Genomic DNA, 17,257 nt, shown 5'->3' with positions numbered 1-17,257 from the left:
AGGCCGCATAGCCCATCACACATCAACCAAATGTCTTGTGTCGCGTCGCTTTACGATTCCCTAATTGGGACGCGACAAATCTAGCACGGATGTAGGAAAGGGAGAAAGACTGAAGCAGACATCGTGTCTAAAACAGTATCTCTCCGCTATGCTCCGGCTCAAAGCCCAGCGTCTGTAGCTTCCCATGGCGCTTCTTGTCGCCAACTTTCCGGGCTCCGTCTTCCTTCTTCTTCAGCTCAAACACTTCCTGGACCGACGCGCGCTGGATATGAGGAGGGATGTCATCTTCTTTGTCAAGATCCTGTAACCCGGAAAAGCAAGACACATTAATTAGCCAACCTCCGGCCCTAGACATGAATAGCGAAGAAGACACATGGGAGTTTCACGTACAATTTCACCAAGAAGCAAGACATTCTCACCCCGAACGAGAAATATACCGCGCGGGATATCGGCGTAGAGGTTGCCAGCATATAGACGTTCAATGGTATCCTGAAGGACGAGGTTTGCTGCAGCAGTCACATAGCAAGGGTCGCATGGTCAGATATATATCCTTCATCAAGAGATGTTGATCATGTAGCGCATACCGAACTGATCCCAGCTTCTCAGAACTCCGATCAACTTCCGCCCGTCTCGAAGGACTAGAACTAGCTTCTCTGAAGACCATTGTTAGGTTGGGTTTTCGATTTCAATAATGACATGAGCCCACGGGGGTCAAGTAAAGTAGTATAACGTACTATCAGTCAAATCCAACAGCTGGGCAGCGGTGGTGAACATCTGCGGCGGTAATTGCGGGGGACCTTGCGACATGGGTCCGAGCGTGTTGTTCTGCGGGGGGAAACCCTGCGGCGCATTGCCATGGTGGGCACCGGCCGGGTTCTCATTCATTGGAAGGCGTTCCATGTTTGATTCAGAAGCGGGCTTAAAGCCAAAGGTGGGTGTATATGGAAAGACAGGTAGCCATTGCATTGCTGCTGCGGCCGATCGAAGGAAGTCAGTGACGGGTTGGTGGGTGTTTGTTCTGTTTGTTTCGCTGCTCAATCAATGGATCGCAGGGACAGACTCCACAAGTTTCCTCAACTGTCAATAATCTTGGTTGCGGTAATTGCTAGAAAGGGATGAGACACTATGTGATAATTTTTCTGGTGATATACTTATGAGTTAGGGCAACGTGTATCACGGCTCCTCCTTTTGTGGACAATACCTATGGTGGAATACCGGTGATGATGGCAGTACTACTTAGTATATAGTGTCTCGGCTCACGATCACACTGGATCCCGACAGATGATAAGATGATTCTATTATATCATTGAATTGAGTGCAAATTTCTTGCAGGTCAGAGGAGTATCTATACTAAATCTACAGTCTAGCTGGGTCCCGGCCAGGCAGGAACGATGCGATTGGCAATCACGATGCTACCTTCCTGCCGCTTCTAAGCAACCTAGTATATATTGTTAGTACTCATGGATTCTGCCTTCTACTTAGCTGCTAAGAGGTGAAAATCAGGTAAGAAACATCTCTCAAAAGTATAACTATCAATTGCTATTGAAGACATTCGAACGCAGCATTCCACCATAGTCCAAGGTACCCCTCACGATACCAAATTGGTTGCTTTTTGAGGCCATCGCTGATAATACACGACTCGGTAAAACTTATAAACGACATGACAGAAGAGAACATAGCAATGAGCTTAGATGAGACAAGATGAAGAACTGCAGCTAATCACAGCCAATCAAGCGACGCTAACCCCTCGACGCTGACTCCGCATTCTCTCCTCGCGTCGCCGACTATACGGAGCACAGTAGGGCTCATCGGAAGAGCCGATGCTTGCACGAACTGGTTCCTGCGATTGATGGTACGCAGGGCTCGAAGGTGGCGGCGGGAGTTGCATCACTTTAAATTGATCTACGCTGATGATCCTCAGGCCATACAGGTACTGCATCAATTCAAAGTCAGGCCGACTGCCGGCCAGAGTCTGGCCCTGCTGATAGTGGACCACGTCGACGTGGTCAAGCATTGCATCCCATGCCCTTGATTCAGCGGTATCGGTAAACCGTTCCCCAGGACACAGGGGACAGCGCGCTGTCTTGGGAGGTTCGTGTGTGCGAAAGTGGCTGAAGACATGAATTCTCCAGTCCTCGGCATTGTCAAACGTGATGTGACAGTCAAGGAGATGGAACAGACAGATATAAGTATAGGGGGTGGTGCGATGATCAGTGTGAGCTGGGACGATGAGGGCCCCGGTCCCATCATCCTCGAGGATCTCATGACCTGCGAGACCGGATGCCCATCTCGTGTCCAAGGATGCGCTTGACGAGGACGCAGGCGTCGAGGCAGTGTCGTTCGATAAGGAGGGGACAGCTGTTGACGGGGGCATTTTCGTTTCCTCAAGACGACGCCTTCAACCTGGCTCTATGGAACTAGAGCTTGCTCTTTCTTCTCTCTTTCCTTAGAGGGTTGAGATTTCAAAGGCGCGCGCAGCTGGAATTATACCGAAGTTCCTGATAAACCGCCGAGGCACGCCAGAAGCGCCCCGAGATGGGCAACAACGAAAGAGCGATCCCGTTCGAGAAAGTGGTCGAGAAGAGTCTGTTTCCCACATGCTTAGTCTGTGTGCAGTTGAAGGAAGACACAAAGCCAGTCATGGCTGTGAAGCTTGTCACCATTCCCCTGCTTAAGAAGCGGGGGAGAAGATGGGGAACGGGAGCGAAGCAAGTATTTCCCCATGATAAGAGAGGCCATTCGTTACCTTCGTTTATTTTTTGTATGATCTCCAATTTTATCAAGGCATTCCAGACATAGTCATTCAGCGACGAAGCACCGAAGAATGGACCAGAGCATCACAGCGCGACCAACCTTGCCAGGGAAGAGAAGGTGGAGGGCGGTTCAGCGACGGCCATGGTGGGTTTGAGGCTCCAGAGGGCACATGGCGGGGAAGGGAAAATTAAGGGAAAAGTAGCGATGATGGAACGAAGGATGGAGGATAATTGCAAAGAGAAGCACAAGGAGGGGGGAATCCCGGAAAAGCCCGTCAACGGTGATTAGTCGCTTCGGTGAGCAGTCAAATTTCAACAAACCAGAATCAATTAGACTACGACCTACTACTACCTATCTAGTGGACTGGCAGCCAGCAAAGCCCATCCAGCCCTGTCCGGGTTATGTGGAGAGAGAGAGAGAGAGAGAGAGAGAGAGAGAGAGATGTGCGAATACCATTCCGTGGATAAGACCAGCGACATGCCTCCACGACATCCACCACCCGCTTGCTTGGCTTGTTTGCTTTTTCCCCTACCTTTCCTTACTCTCTTCTCTTCAACTTGCATTCAAACTGACATATTTAGTAACATTCGCAACATAGCAAACTCACTGACTGACTGACCACTCGGAACAGTTCACCAACTTCCCTCCCCCATCAGCACTGTCTTTCTACCTTGAGTCTATCATTCTATGATCGGGGATCATGGATGAAAAATGAACCGATGGCATCATTTTACTCTGTGCTGTATCTATCTAATTTCTATCTGACGCAATCCCAGTAAAGTAGTTCAGGCAGCCCATTCATCAACACCCCCACAAATATCCCTGCATCGGACCACGCCGATAGCCAAAGGAAGGAAGATCTATCTATCACATCTATTACTGATGTATACAGTAAATACATACCAGCGTGCAAAAAAAAAATAGACCCCGAACTCAATCAGTCCCTATGACTTGCGGATATCTATCTATCTATCTATCTATCTACCTAGAATCCCTGATCAGCCGAAAAGTTCATAAGTAGTAGCTGAGAAGCTAAGATAAACGTGAGAGAAGGGGCTGGTTGCTGACCCTCCAGGGGAGAGAGAGAGAGGACTGATCATGCGGGACGACTCTACTCGAGAAAATGATGACCTGACTGACTGACGATCGGCGTCTATTCTATCCTGAGACAAGACACACCCACACACACCCACACACAGTGGGAGAGATTTTTATTTATTCATATTACTCAATACGTACATAACTACTGTACGTGCCGACTCCGACTCCCGGGGGTAGTATGGTCATGGTTTGGTCTTGCCGTCATTTTTAATTTATTTTATCTATCCACAGTAGTATAGTGTATCGTGGGGGTGGACTCGTTCCAAATATTTCTTACCTATGTTGTGTAGATTTGATTGGCTACTGGGTGGGAATTTATTACATAGTAGATGATCCATGATAGTGGTACTAAGTATGTTCCAATTAAAGGCTTATTTAGAATTTTTTAGGGTGACTTCCCTCTCATCCTGCTCGAGGTCTATAATCACATGATTTTGAATGGGAATGTTCTTCTTCGAACCAAGTGTGGTGTGTTTCGACACATGAATTTAATATGAAAAAGGGTCTGATGCCTCAGAAGAGAAGAGAGAGAAGAAAATAGGGAACACAAGAGCTGATGAGCAATTTCGCTTGGTATAGGTTTAGTGGAGAGAGAAGGAGATGTTTCAGAGGAAGTTTGTGGGGGAAGGTAAGAAAGAAAGTATTTGATGAAAAAGGCAAGGAGGATCAGAAGAGGGGACACAAAAAGAACAAATTCACAGGATATCCCGTCCATCTATCAGTAGAGACGCCTTGCAACAAAAAAAAAAAGTAATAGGAGGAAAAAACAATGAGAAAGATAATCCAACAGAAAAGCTGAGGAAAGAAAAACCACCCAATCACCCGACACCAATGATGCCCATGAACCTTTGTAAATGCACAAGTCTATTCGGTCGTAGCGCGCATAAGAGAACTGCTGATTTTTTTGAACCCAATTTTTACACAAACCAACGTGTGGCTGAAGAATGTTCGAACTTAAAAACGTTCGGCCAGGTCACCACCGGCAACGGAATTCGCGGTCGACGATGTGACCGACGAGAATCCACTACCAGGATTCAACATATCCTGAACGGCGACTTTCGGCACCTGAGGGACTGGCAGCTTGCGCTGTGTTCCGTCCGGTTTAGACATGATGTCCGAGATGCTGGGACCATGGTGACCTTGGGAAGGACTGTAGTAGTTGGGCCCTTCCGGTTGTGGTTCCATCGGAGCAAGAGCTGGTGTGTGGTGGAGCGACAGATGACGGATAGACGGCAAATGCAGATCGCTGGAGCCCAGGGGTCTCAACCGCGGTGAGTGAGCGGGAGTCGCCAAGGGAGTGTGATCGGGAGTGGGTGAAAGGGAGTCGTGGGAGAAGGTGGGAGAGGAAGGAGCAGTCGAGTTGGGAGAGTTGGGTCTTGAACGTTTCACACGGTGCGAGTAACCGTCGTCGTCTTCATGTGAATGCGACCGGCTCATGTTGTGTGTGATCGCGTAAGCAGACAAAGAGGGCAGACGGCCACTTCCGTGGTGGCGCGAGCTGAACAGATGGTGATTGCGTGGCCCTGCATGGAAGCTGAAGTGTTCGTCGCGTTCCACCTGCGACGCAGCCGTCGCCAGGAGGTTAATGTCCATGCCCGACGATGCCCGTTCGCTATTGCGAGCATACGGGCCCAAGTTCGACCGCATGTGACTGGCGTAGTTGGAGAAGGAGTGAGGGGGAGAAATGTCGGGGGAGCCGACCTGCGACACGGGGGCTGACCGGGTCATTGGCTTGCTGGGAGGAGGCATCATAGCGCTGGCGGTGTTGGCCATGGCGTTGTCCTGCCCTGCAGCTGCTGCAGCGGCCGCGGCCAGATGCTGAGCCTTGTTGCTGCGCCTCGAATTAGGGTTGTTGTGGATTCGCGAGTGGCGCGTAAGCTCATCAGAACGACTGAAGCGCTTAGTGCAGCCGGGGAATTGGCAGGCGTGCGGCTTTTCACCCGTATGCGTGCGAATATGTCTTGTCTGGTGCTCCAGACGGTGGAACGCGCGATCGCAGAGGGGGCACTTGTAAGGGCGGGGAAGATCCTGACGCACTTCTTCGGTCGCAGGCCGGGCACCCTTCATGAGCGGCGGAAGTAGGCTGACGGACGACGCCATGTTGGAGTTCGACTGTGTACTGGACGGAGTAGAAGGAGTTTTGGAGCTGTCCACAGGGGTGGAAGGGGTGGAATCAGTGGAATTGCTTTGAGGGTTCAGCAGATTTGAAAAATCTACTGAAGAGGCCGGTGGCGGCATGTGAAGCTTGTCCCAAGACCGACGAGAGTAGAAAGGTAGGACAGAGCCGGGTTTAAAAAGGACACGTTCGGAAGGGATGAGAAGCCGAGGCGATAGTGATGCACGTCGCGACCAGGGGTAGCTATATCGGCCAGTCGATCACCACCCGCTAGCACCCCAGACCTAACCTTGGCAAGGAGAGATGATAGGAGGAAGACCGCAAGGGTAGTGAGGATCACAGGGCCCTGATGACGAACCAGGGCGAAGCGGTATTCAATTGTAAATTCAACCAAGGGCTGATAACGACGAATTCCCTTTCAATTATTGAAGGGATACGGAATGTGTGGTAGTTATGATAAGTGTTGGGTGAAGCCGGAATCGGAAATGGACCCCGGAGGTGGATGAGTAGCGAGCCGGACAAGGGTGATGTTGAGCAAATGGTCTCGAAAAGAGGAGGGAGAAAGAAAACCTGGAGAAGATGATCTGGGGAGATGAATATATAAGAAGAGAAGAAATCGGGAAGGGCGAAAAGATGAGGAATGGAGGGGAAGAAGAAGGAAACGGAATTCGGGGGAGGGGAGGGAAAAGAGGGCGACTCGTAGAGGGGGTGGGTTATCGGAATCGGAGAGCAGAATGGGAACGCGAAGGAAAAAAAAAAAAAAGAAAAAAAGAAAATTGAAAAATTAAAAAAAAGATGGATAAAAAAAATCGATGAAAAGGGAAATATGATTAAAATAAAAAAAAGGGAAAATAAAAAATCGAAAAAAGAAAAAGACTATGTACTTTGTGTGGGGATAAATATCGGGGGGGCAAAAAAAGCAGGAAAGGGAAAAAGAACGTGCTTGAACCAGATCGGCTGCTTTGCTTCTTGGGGCTTCAAACCGGTCAGTCAGCTTTCCTAGTCAGATGGAACGCAATGCTTTGTCGTTATCATTTCATGCTCTTCTTATCCTTTTTATAATTACTTGCCTGGATATATGATGTTATGATCACTTGGTATCTACCGCTTTTATACTCAGTACATGAGTTCTTTGAAGAATATATGGATATACTCTCTTTGAAGTCCTTGAATTGCCAAACGGGTGTCTCCATCAGTTGCCTATCTCGGGGCTTCTTCCGTCTGGTTTTCGGGCCACGCACGGTGTGTTAGAAAAATTTCACTATTACTGACCGGGAAGAGAGGGTGTCAAAACAGGTAAGGCGTGTTAAGAAAAAAAAAAAAAGAATGTGGGGCGGACTAGAGTCAAGAGGGATTACGGAGTAGAAACTGGAACTGCAGAAGTGGCTGTGTGGTCTGGAGAAGTGCGTGCCCCGTATTGTTGGGTGTCGGTAAGGTAAAGCTGTAAGGCCCCGGGAGGGTCTCTGGGGTTGTTGGTTATGTGTACGCACAGTATTGGGGTTTTGGTTGGTGGTATAGGTGGTGGTGGTGGTAGTAGTAAGTAATGGTAAGAAACCCTATCACGAACACGAACATCAGCAGCAGCAACCCGGTCTCAGACTTCGCACCGGCTATCGCGGATGATCTGGACAATCCTTCTCGATAGGCGACCGCGTAGATACCTTAGTTTCCCCATCGGTGTCGGTATGATGTTCACTCCGGTGGTGACCAAGCGCGGTTGATTACGCGATTTGTCTCGCCGGTCGGATAATGCGAGGCAGGAGGTAGGCATTTTCCAAGAATCATCATCATCCATGTGATAGCTACCCTACTTTAACTTGATTGTTCATGCTCACTAGCCATCGATCATTTGCACGGGAGGAATCCGAATCATCATGATCACCAGTGGGGGTGGTGAAGTTATCTAGGCGGTAGGTAATTATGGTGTATTGATCTCGACCGAAAGCGTGATACGGTCAAGCGGAGATGGAAGATCGATTCAATTCCTCCATCTATCCACTACTACTACTACTGCTACTCTAGAAGGGGGGTGTGCGGCAGGCGCACACGAAACGAATCCCTAGAATGATGCCATTTTGATGATTGTCGATGATGGAGGTATGAGGTGATGATGTGCCTGCGGATGCAAGACTCATTTCTGGTTATGGTTTATAATTTGCTCAATTTTCTCTTTTCTTCTTTGATTATTTATTTTTCGTGGTTTGTTTTTATTTTTTATTTTTCTGGCCCTCCTACGTGCGTATGTATTTCCCCAACCTGTCTGGGGCATTACCGGGGAAAGAATTTGTTCGACGAGATCTTCGAGACCGCCCAGTCCAGACCAGCTGATCGACCATCATTCAGCAATGGTTGGGTACTGAGAGAAGTAGATAACCAGCAGGGGAGATGAACTCACATCGAATGAGAGTTCCCAAGTGACTCGAGGTGACGGGAGCGGTGATCATAGACAGTGCAAAGCGAAGGACCTGGTAGGGCAGACCGTTGCGCTGAACCAAGAGTCATACGATGGGCGAGATCCAATACATCATCATCCCCATGGGACGAGTTATCTACTCCTATTCCTTCTAACCTAGTTTTTGTGTAGATACCTCCGACTCTGTACCTAAATGAGGCTGCTGACGGAAACCACTGGATGGACTGGAGCACACGAAAAAGAGCCGGGATGACGTCCAGCCTGTTGCGGGTGAGGGCAGACTGACCGCAGTCGGGGGGTTCAACTTTGTGGGGAAAGGACAGCATTGCATCAGCCTCATGACTCAGACGAATCATTGGCTCCGCCAACAACAACACTTCCCTTCAAGGGGGGGCGAGGCGCAAGACGAGGCGAAACTCTCAGCTGGGCTTGCATTCGGATAACAAACTGTACCCCAAGAACACGACGATGACTCGACCGTGTCATCTCTGGATGGCATCCCTCCGCGGCTAGGCAAAGCTACGTGGGAATGGCCAGCTAAGAAGGTACCTGCCTAAGTATGTAGGTACCAGGTATGTATCAAGGACAACTCGGGAGGGATTACTGTTGGCACCACGATCGCATAATAACACCGGCTTTTAGACCCGTAATCCCGAATAGATTTCCATTCCTATTTAACCGGTCTTGCTAGGAACCCCCCTTTCAAGCGCCCGTAGAGTTATTCAGCATTAGTGTATAACTACCGAGAAGAATCATTTCCCCCCTCAAATGCAACCCCCTGGACTAGCGCTTAACTAGAATCTTCACCACTTCAGAGGACGCGCCGCCCTGCATTGTGTTTCATCAGTGTCAGGCACCCACATCTCCGTCAAGAGAAACAACATGGGGTCGCCAAACCAAAAAAAAAGGGGGGGGGGGTAATGTGAGACCGTAACTATGTGGGAGGGAACGAGGGCTCCGGTAAGCTCGGAAATTGAACTCCGCAATATCCCCAGGTCCACAACAATAGCTCTCTCTATCTGCGCCCGGAATGTACTATTCCCTCCCCAGACAGGTAGTCCACCACCTCCGGTACTATCCACGCAGCTACTACTAGATATCTACGTATAGTATGGCTCTTTTCAGGATCAGATGGGGAAATCTCCATGCGGAGATTTTGCCACCGGCTGTGGAGTCTGTACATATTAAATTAATCGACCGATGACATTGTTCGCTGAATTGCACGGTGCTATCTAACCGGGGCAAGAAAAGGCCCAGGCGTCATCGGGATAAAGAAAGATACGGTCTCGGCAAGTCCAGCCAGCCAAGGGCTTCACGGACAGCCCTTCACGCGCTCGCCATCGCTTCTAGGCTTAAACTAGGACTCCATGTCCGTAAGTGGGTGGTATAATGTGCTCTCATATTTTTGTTTTATTTTCTAATGAAATTCCTCCTTTTGGGGTCTTGCGGCATCCTTATCTACGGGCACGCAAGGGTCATAGGGATAGATTGTATGCCACAGGTGGTGAATGACAACATACATATCAGTAGTGGTGGACTAGTGGATTTGCATTCGAGGAAGCTCTCTAAAAGTGCGACTAGATACTTACTACTCTGTACACTATATGAAATATCCGAGCTGGGAATACTGTTCCAAAGGAGAGTCGAAGGAAGCGGGAAATATGCATCAAGCCGTCAGAACAGGCCGCTTAGTGGCAGATCAGATCACAGGCACTCAACCCTCCCACCCCGAGGGGTCCGCGCCGACCGGGGACTAGTACTAGTAGTAGTAGTAGTAGATTCAGCAAGATGGATGGATAGATAGATAGTAGATACCAGCTTGCTCCATTCTTGGAATTGAAATGTGCTTTAGTCTGCGGAGTCAAGTATGGGAAATCAAGGTTCCGGCTAGGCATTGTCATCGGATAAGATGCAGCAGGGTCATGTATCCGGGCTTGGGTGTGTGTAACACATGCCACCTCCATGGACCTCCTCCAGCCCACATTGTTGTCACCCGCGAGAATCGAGGGTGATGCGATGCTGTTATCTCGAACCCTGACCAAGGGGGAGGAACCCGACGGATGAAACCCCCACCAGGGCGATATCGTGGTTTTGTTACCAGCTCTGATAGGCTAGACCCGGCTGACGGCCCTTCTTTGCGATCAGCGGATATCGGATCGTGACCTTGAATGGTTCGTTTGTTTGGAGCCTGGAGAGTTTCCCCGGCACAGCGGGATCAGAGAGGAAGGCGTCGCGACCTGGCCGATCACCAGAAATGAAAGGAGGGGGAAAGTGACTAATAAGATTCTTCAGATAAGAAGAAAAAAACAAAAGTACTACTACCACTACGAGACTACGACACAGTAGTATACACGCAGGAAGATACACAAGTGATCATTGATTGAGCAGGTGCCGCCCGCTGCAGATACCAGAAGGTGGCATGGGACATGTTCTCTCTCTCCGCCTAGAATTTGTGAGGGGATCCGGCCGTCATCCCCGCAGACACCTGAGTATCTACAATACACACACACACACACACACACACACACTATACTCCAACTTTCTTGGTAGGCCTGGCTCGTTTCCTTATCTATACTGTATGATAATTGTGTATTGCACAAATTTTCTTTTGTGGGGTGGGGACCTCCTGTCTGGTCGAACATCTCTCACTACATGGACACCTGGTGCCGGACCGATTGCCGGCACTTTGCCGGTCAGTGAATTAATTAATCCCAAAGAAGGGGGCGCCCAGCAATCACCCCACCATCTCTCCAGACTTGGGATGGTGGGACAAATGGGGAAAGAGAGGAATGAGGTTGGCACGCAGGTACCGCTGCCCTGTACGTAACCACCCCAACTAGCCGGAGCCACGTACGTTTCTCATAGCATTATTATTGTTATTATCATTACTACTACTAATATTATTATGATTCCGGATAAGGAGGGGAAGAGGGTAACAACCTTTTCATTTGTTCGGATACCACCTACCACACACTCACTGCCTGGTCGTGATGGAAATAGCATCCCTCCTTGCCGTTTGATTGGGGGTTCGGATTATTCCCTCAAATCCTGACCAGCCTGGCATGGCACCACCCCATCCACAACAAAGGGGACCTTTCAGTTTTACCCCGATGTGGCACTGTGGTGGCTGTACTAACCTTTCTATCCCCGGCGCCTCCCAAGACAGAATGTATCTGCCTGTGGTTATACTATTTTATTATTATCCTTAAGAAGCTGTCACGGGCCAACTATTTTGAGTGTTGGTAATATTTGGCAACCAACAACACCAGCCATGATTTAGCGCCGATGTATGGCTGAGCATTGAGCCGTTGCGCTTAGTAGTAGTTGGTTGTTTGTGCCAGGGAAAAAGGCTTCTTCTATCTCTCGGTCTTTCCAGTCTCCTCGCATCCGCTCTGCATGCAGCCCCAACGCACTATTGAATCAGACTGACGCTGATCATGGTGCGACAACCCTGACCCCATAGATAGTCTAGAAGGGGGAGGATCCATTCTAGAGGACCCCGTAGAATCCCCGGGGCTTGGGTTATCAGCAGAACGAGCATGTAAACCTGTATCTCAGTGGCAATCCATTTTTGAGTTCCCTTTACCCCGTTTGCCCATCCTTTGCAAAGTAGTATTGTTCATTGTCTCCTCCGCTTTTTCGACTCCGAAAGACGGAAGATCTTCCCCGCGATCAACGCAGCCGGGGATCGACACTCAGATTTGGCCAGGCCTCTAACCGCAAAGGGCCATCCCTGTGTCTAAGTCCGGTCACTGGCTCGGCTTCACGGCGCCATGATATGCTCTGAATTACTCTTTTAGGAGGGAGTACGACGCGGATCTACCCTAGCCAAGCCTAACTGACCACTCGGTTGCAGATAACCCTCTCTGACCTCGTCCCGTCTGCAGTTACTTAGTTGTTCTTGATGAGAAGTCTGCGAGTCACGAGTCACTACCACGGTAACTACCGGCGGCAACCGTCTCCGCAAACCCAAGAAATGGGAGTACGTAGAAACAAAAAGTCAATGAGAATGAAGAAGCAGGGATTGAAACGAAAAATGACCCCCCACTGTCCGTCACCTTCAGAGAGGATCAAGCGTAAGCGCCAATATCCTAGAAGCCGTTTATCCGCCAAAGGATTGCGTTTCGCAGGAACTGTTCTCTGTTACAGTTACTGCTTAATTGCTTAGAGGGGAATTGTGTGCTCCGTAATGACCCGCCAGTAGTTTGACGAAACCCCACTGTGAGATAATAATTTGCTTCATCTTTTACCAACCACAAACTCATCCACCAACAGTATAGCGCCTAGCGATCCGATAGGCGATGGTCTATCCCACGGCCCCCAGCAGAAAATGATCGATGCATTCATTCATTCAGTTGGACTTGGGATCATCCGCTAGTCTGGTGCGGAGTACGGAGTATATCTCTACCAGAGCAGATTGTCTCCGGACAATGAAAATTCGTTACTAAATACTAGCATCATGATCAACTTTCATCACACATTCTTTACTGGATTTTCCACCTTTGGTTACATGGTGATTGACAACACCACTTCCCCTCATATGAGACGGATGTTCGGGGCCCTGCATTGAGCCAAGTCCAGAACATCGCCCAGACGGGATCATCTAGTTGTACCTTTCTGAGAGGGCGAGTGTGAGGCCTCTCATTGATCACGATGCTTTCCCTGACCTGATGTTGCCTGATCTGTTGATGTGGGGTTATCGTATGGTGTCAGACAATCGACCCACGTATGCACACCGGCTTTCCTTTTGTTGCACGAAAGGAATCAAAAAAATCAGAAAAATCCCTTTTTTTTTTTTTTTGTTATCTGAACCCCTCATCACCTAATCCAGTCTGACAGCTTGACAACACATAGAAACCACCTCTACTTGTGAGTGAAACACAGGGAAAAATACCATGGGATAACCTGGAATCCTGCATACCCGCCGAAATGCTACGCTTTGATTCCCAATTCCCTGCCCACTAGTCTAGTCGCCGAGGGGCCGCCTGAAGAAAGGAAGCGCAGCAATTACATGTGAGCGCATGGGCCGCAGAAAATAGAAAGACAAATTCGAGACTTAGGCTGCGCAGCCTGTCAGTCTTAGTCTGCCTTGCCGTGCGGATCGTAAATGTTTCACGAGGAGTACTCGTACTACCACCAAACACTGGGGGAACCAACCAGAAGGAAGCTCCAAGCTTAAGAGGCAGATCTTATTATCAATATCGATGATACATTGCATGCGTTGCCTTCTACTGATTACTATTTTCTTCTTCTTCTTTCTTCCTTATGATCACACCAATCACTCATCAGTCACCTCGTTCACTTTCTGGGTTCTGAACTCTGGTTTCCCCGTCAATGGCCGGTCGGGCGTCCGGTTGCATGCAATGTGGGAATTACACCGCTTGTATGAAAATTTGATTACGTCTCAAGAAAATACTCCCCAGAGGCCGAGAAAAGGGAATCCTACTAAACTATCCACTGATCTCCGCAGGAAGGGGCAAAACTTTTCAGCCATTCATGCTCTGATGCGATGGAAATAAGGGAATAATATCCACGGCAACCAACCCCCAAGTCATGACGTGTAGAGACAGGAATGTTAGCAATGATACTACGTACTTACCATCTTGGACAGTTCTGATTTCGTCAATCCCCCAGTTGGGTAAGCCGCCGGGTAGATCTTTGTCACCATACTGATGTACCCGAGAGAGCCCTAAAAGGACCAACCACACAGTGGAGTTGTGCCCTGGGCGTTTTCAGGGCTCAAGAGAGATAAGGCAACGAGTCACCCGAGCACGAAGGTAAGGTATGCAGATGGTTGCAACTTCTTTCTTTTTCAGATGACCATAGATAGCCAAGAAAAGATAGCATGCTAGGATATCACTTCCTACCACTTACTGCTTGCTCACCACCACAACACTTCTGAAGGCGACATCAGAATGCTTGGCGGCTATGTGCGGGGGTGGAGGGAGAACTCTGGGGAATCTCCAGATTGAACTATCGCTCATGATCATTCGCTCTACCAAGAACCCAGCAATTTACGACCTCTTGGCCAATGAAAATCCCCGTCAGCAGAAAAAGAAACTGATAATTAATTAGTTACTAGTACTAGTAGCATGAAGGGTGGATGCTAATCAATCTACCAAGTGTGGTGTGCATGAAATGCTTATCAGGCAAACTGAGATGATCTAGTGTAACACGGAGCTGGGAAAGAGGGTGTAGTGGGAGAGGAGCTGCCTAGCTAGCTATCTTGCTAGGTCCGGCGTGCTGGTGGGTTGGTGTGTATCACCGTGACCATACGACGGGCACCGATTGCGGTCGAGGTGCAAATCCCACGGCCCAACCGGTCTTAACCACACGCACCCAAGGAAGGCGCGCGCCCCCCTCCCCACAAGGCGCCAAGTTCAGCGATCCGGGGATCCACAAGCTTCTGGAACGGGGCGTTTCGACCAATCATATCATAGGGGCTGTATCACGGTGATATCGCCGATTCACAGGCTTCACAGCCGCTGCCCCCAGGTTATGCGGGGCCGCGCTTCCGGAATCCGGACGCTTCTACTTTAGTAAAGACGGTACCGGCCATGTTACTGTATGGAGGGTATGTGTCGTATTGGGTTGGTGGTGTGGTTGAAAAATTCTTGCTTCCTTGCTGTCATTGGTCGTGAAGGGAGAATGTGAGTTGCTCTCTTATCTGACAGCATTTGCTGCGATGGAATTCCTACTATTACTCCGTCTACAACATCACCGATCCCATTAACAGGGAAAAAGAAAAACAGGGACAAGGACAGGGACAGATAGCGCGCGGGTAATGGCAATCCAATCCCCCAAGGTCCTTCAACTTCCCTTACGGGACCATATTTTGCGGCCGCGTAGTAGGGGTCGCGGTCTTTACTTTACCGGAGTATAGCCAGTGGCCAAATATTGTATGGAGTTGGAATTTACCCCGAAGTTATCCCTCCTCAGGGAACCAACGAACCGCTATCCGCTAAACCCAACACTAACCTTATGTTGTTTTCCTCCCCCCTTGTTCTCCCGAATCACACCATCCAGCCCGTTTCTGCACGAATGCCTGTCTACATCCCTCCCCCTCCTCCGTCCCTCCGTCCCGTCTTCGACATGGATTCTAGGTACTACTCCTCTTACTCCGCAGTAACTTTCTTCAATCTATTCAATTAACCAATAATTGGCCATGTTGAAGCTAGAATTGTTGTACCCGGGGAGGGCGCCAGACAGACGGGCAGGCAGAAACAGGGGGGAGGGGGAGAAAAACCGGGGATTGTACGGAGTAATTTATATTATTTTCTTTTTTTTTATTTTATTTTCCTAACGGTCGCTTTACGCGCGCGCACGCCGTTAGCTAGCTATCTATCTACTTACTTATTTTACGGGGTATGGGACGCTACAACGCTATGCTACTTTACTTATCTCTCGTGTTGTGATGACACGTCGCCTGTAAGGTAAGCAAGCAAAGCGGGATTTGGGGGGGAAGGTACGGCGAGCGCCGGCCGCTGACACCCTGGTTGTTGTGGCGCTTTTCACCTGCCTTTCTTTCTTCCTTTCAGCCCTTGGATTATACTATCTTAGTTTACCTATAGTTACTTACTATACAGAAGGAGTAGATAAGCTGGTAAGTTGCTGATTTCCTTGCTTGCTTTGCTTGATTACACAGGGTAAGGAGTGATTACACTCGGTCGGGTAAATTGCCAGTACCTGAATCTAAATCCTTCAACTTTACTATTATCGAACCCCGTGTCTATAATTATAATCACCAGCAGTGCCAGTGCCAATGCCAGCGCCAGTCCAAGCTCCAAGATAGTAGTGTCGTCTATAGCTTCAGTGATGGGACTTCTCCCCCAAACCGGTAAAATATTAATGAGGATTGACTTGACCCATTGCCAAGTGGTGCGCTCCTTCCTCCCTTCCTAGTTCCCTCAGGTCCTAGTTTGCTTTAGTGAGGTACTAGTGTAAGTGGTGAAAAAGCTTGGGGCCGGAGGGGGATGGAATTATGATGATGGGTTTGAGATAAGGATTTTTTTTTTCTTTGCGGTTAGTTCTTACTAAGTACATTCTAGGTGATGATGATGATGACGGTGGTGGTGCAATTGTTGTGACCATGCCATATATTCTATACTACTTACTCACTACTATACTCATATTGTGTATTTCTTGTCTTAGGAGAACAGTGAAAAATAGTACCGCCGTAGGCAGACATACACACGGACCTGGCACTACTAACTAACTAACATATTAATTAATATATCGACTAGTTTAGTAGTTAGCTGCCCCTCTCTTCTGTTCTCCCCCCCCCCTCTCGAGCTATGACGACGATCTCGGGGGGAGTTGTGAGGAGAGGAGAGAGAAGACCAGAGGGCTAGAACTATGACCCCTTTCACATGATAACCAACTATAGTATGTATCGACATAGTCTAAGCTTGCAGCTTGCAGTTTTTAGCTAGGTTACTTGGCTTCAACTTCTGCACGGCATATGTAGCCTAGTACTAAGTAAATACCTACTCTGATGCTTCTTTTTTTCTGCTGGTGTAGTATGTATCGATGTATGATGTAACAAAAAGTGTAATTTTGTATTTATTGTCCGTTATTTTTTTCCACAGACCGCCACCACCTAAATAACCTAATGAGATTAGTTAATACAGATGGGATGGAATAGCGGGGATAGATGCCTAGGTTGGATAGAATAGCCAAGACAACAACCCAAGACAATAATGAAAGGGGGGTGATGAATGAATGATTGGAAGGATAACAACTACGTACACTTCTCCTTTGACCAGATAGGAGTTAGAATGGAACCATAATTCCTTTTTGTTTTCAATCCTAATATTCTGTACTAAAAGCTGAGAAGGATACCAATGAGGAAATTACCCGATTGGGAATGATGG

At 48.7% G+C, this 17,257-nt stretch overlaps 5 protein-coding genes across 5 annotated transcripts; all 5 read right to left on the bottom strand.

The window, feature by feature from the left end:
* Positions 1-127: 127 nt before the first annotated feature.
* BO79DRAFT_213740 (U6 snRNA-associated Sm-like protein LSm1) lies at positions 128-900 on the bottom strand (the record flags this gene model as incomplete). The annotated part of the gene is made up of 4 exons (XM_025683215.1): positions 128-301; positions 391-506; positions 585-653; positions 735-900. 4 exons carry the CDS (start codon positions 898-900, stop codon positions 128-130), a joined length of 525 nt encoding a protein of 174 aa, XP_025543911.1.
* Positions 901-1,729: 829 nt separating this feature from the next.
* BO79DRAFT_234964 (uncharacterized protein) lies at positions 1,730-2,897 on the bottom strand (the record flags this gene model as incomplete). The annotated part of the gene is made up of 3 exons (XM_025684435.1): positions 1,730-2,396; positions 2,491-2,586; positions 2,854-2,897. The coding sequence occupies 3 exons, from the start codon at positions 2,895-2,897 to the stop codon at positions 1,730-1,732; spliced, it is 807 nt and encodes a 268-aa protein (XP_025543910.1).
* A 1,298-nt stretch (positions 2,898-4,195) lies between these two features.
* BO79DRAFT_42923 (uncharacterized protein) lies at positions 4,196-4,689 on the bottom strand. The gene has a single exon (XM_025689237.1). The coding sequence runs from the start codon at positions 4,568-4,570 to the stop codon at positions 4,280-4,282; it is 291 nt and encodes a 96-aa protein (XP_025543909.1). The 5' UTR covers positions 4,571-4,689; the 3' UTR covers positions 4,196-4,279.
* Positions 4,690-4,809: 120 nt separating this feature from the next.
* Positions 4,810-5,955, bottom strand: BO79DRAFT_213738 (C2H2-type zinc finger protein; the record flags this gene model as incomplete). The annotated part of the gene is made up of 1 exon (XM_025683214.1): positions 4,810-5,955. One exon carries the CDS (start codon positions 5,953-5,955, stop codon positions 4,810-4,812), a length of 1,146 nt encoding a protein of 381 aa, XP_025543908.1.
* Positions 5,956-9,979: 4,024 nt separating this feature from the next.
* On the bottom strand, positions 9,980-10,428 carry BO79DRAFT_42911 (uncharacterized protein). Its single transcript, XM_025689236.1, has one exon. It carries the CDS (start codon positions 10,346-10,348, stop codon positions 10,073-10,075), a length of 276 nt encoding a protein of 91 aa, XP_025543907.1. The 5' UTR covers positions 10,349-10,428; the 3' UTR covers positions 9,980-10,072.
* Positions 10,429-17,257: the final 6,829 nt, after the last annotated feature.

Source organism: Aspergillus costaricaensis (genome assembly GCF_003184835.1).
Source record: "Aspergillus costaricaensis CBS 115574 unplaced genomic scaffold BO79scaffold_3, whole genome shotgun sequence".
In the NCBI taxonomy this organism is placed as follows: Eukaryota; Fungi; Ascomycota; class Eurotiomycetes; order Eurotiales; family Aspergillaceae; genus Aspergillus; species Aspergillus costaricensis.
This window is presented reverse-complemented; position numbering and strand designations above follow the sequence as displayed.

Excerpts from the sequence above, each read along its gene's own strand:
- BO79DRAFT_42923 (XM_025689237.1), bottom strand. The coding sequence starts at position 4,570 with ATGGACGGGATATCCTGTGAATTTGTTCTTTTTGTGTCCCCTCTTCTG.
- BO79DRAFT_42911 (XM_025689236.1), bottom strand. The coding sequence starts at position 10,348 with ATGGAGGTGGCATGTGTTACACACACCCAAGCCCGGATACATGACCCT.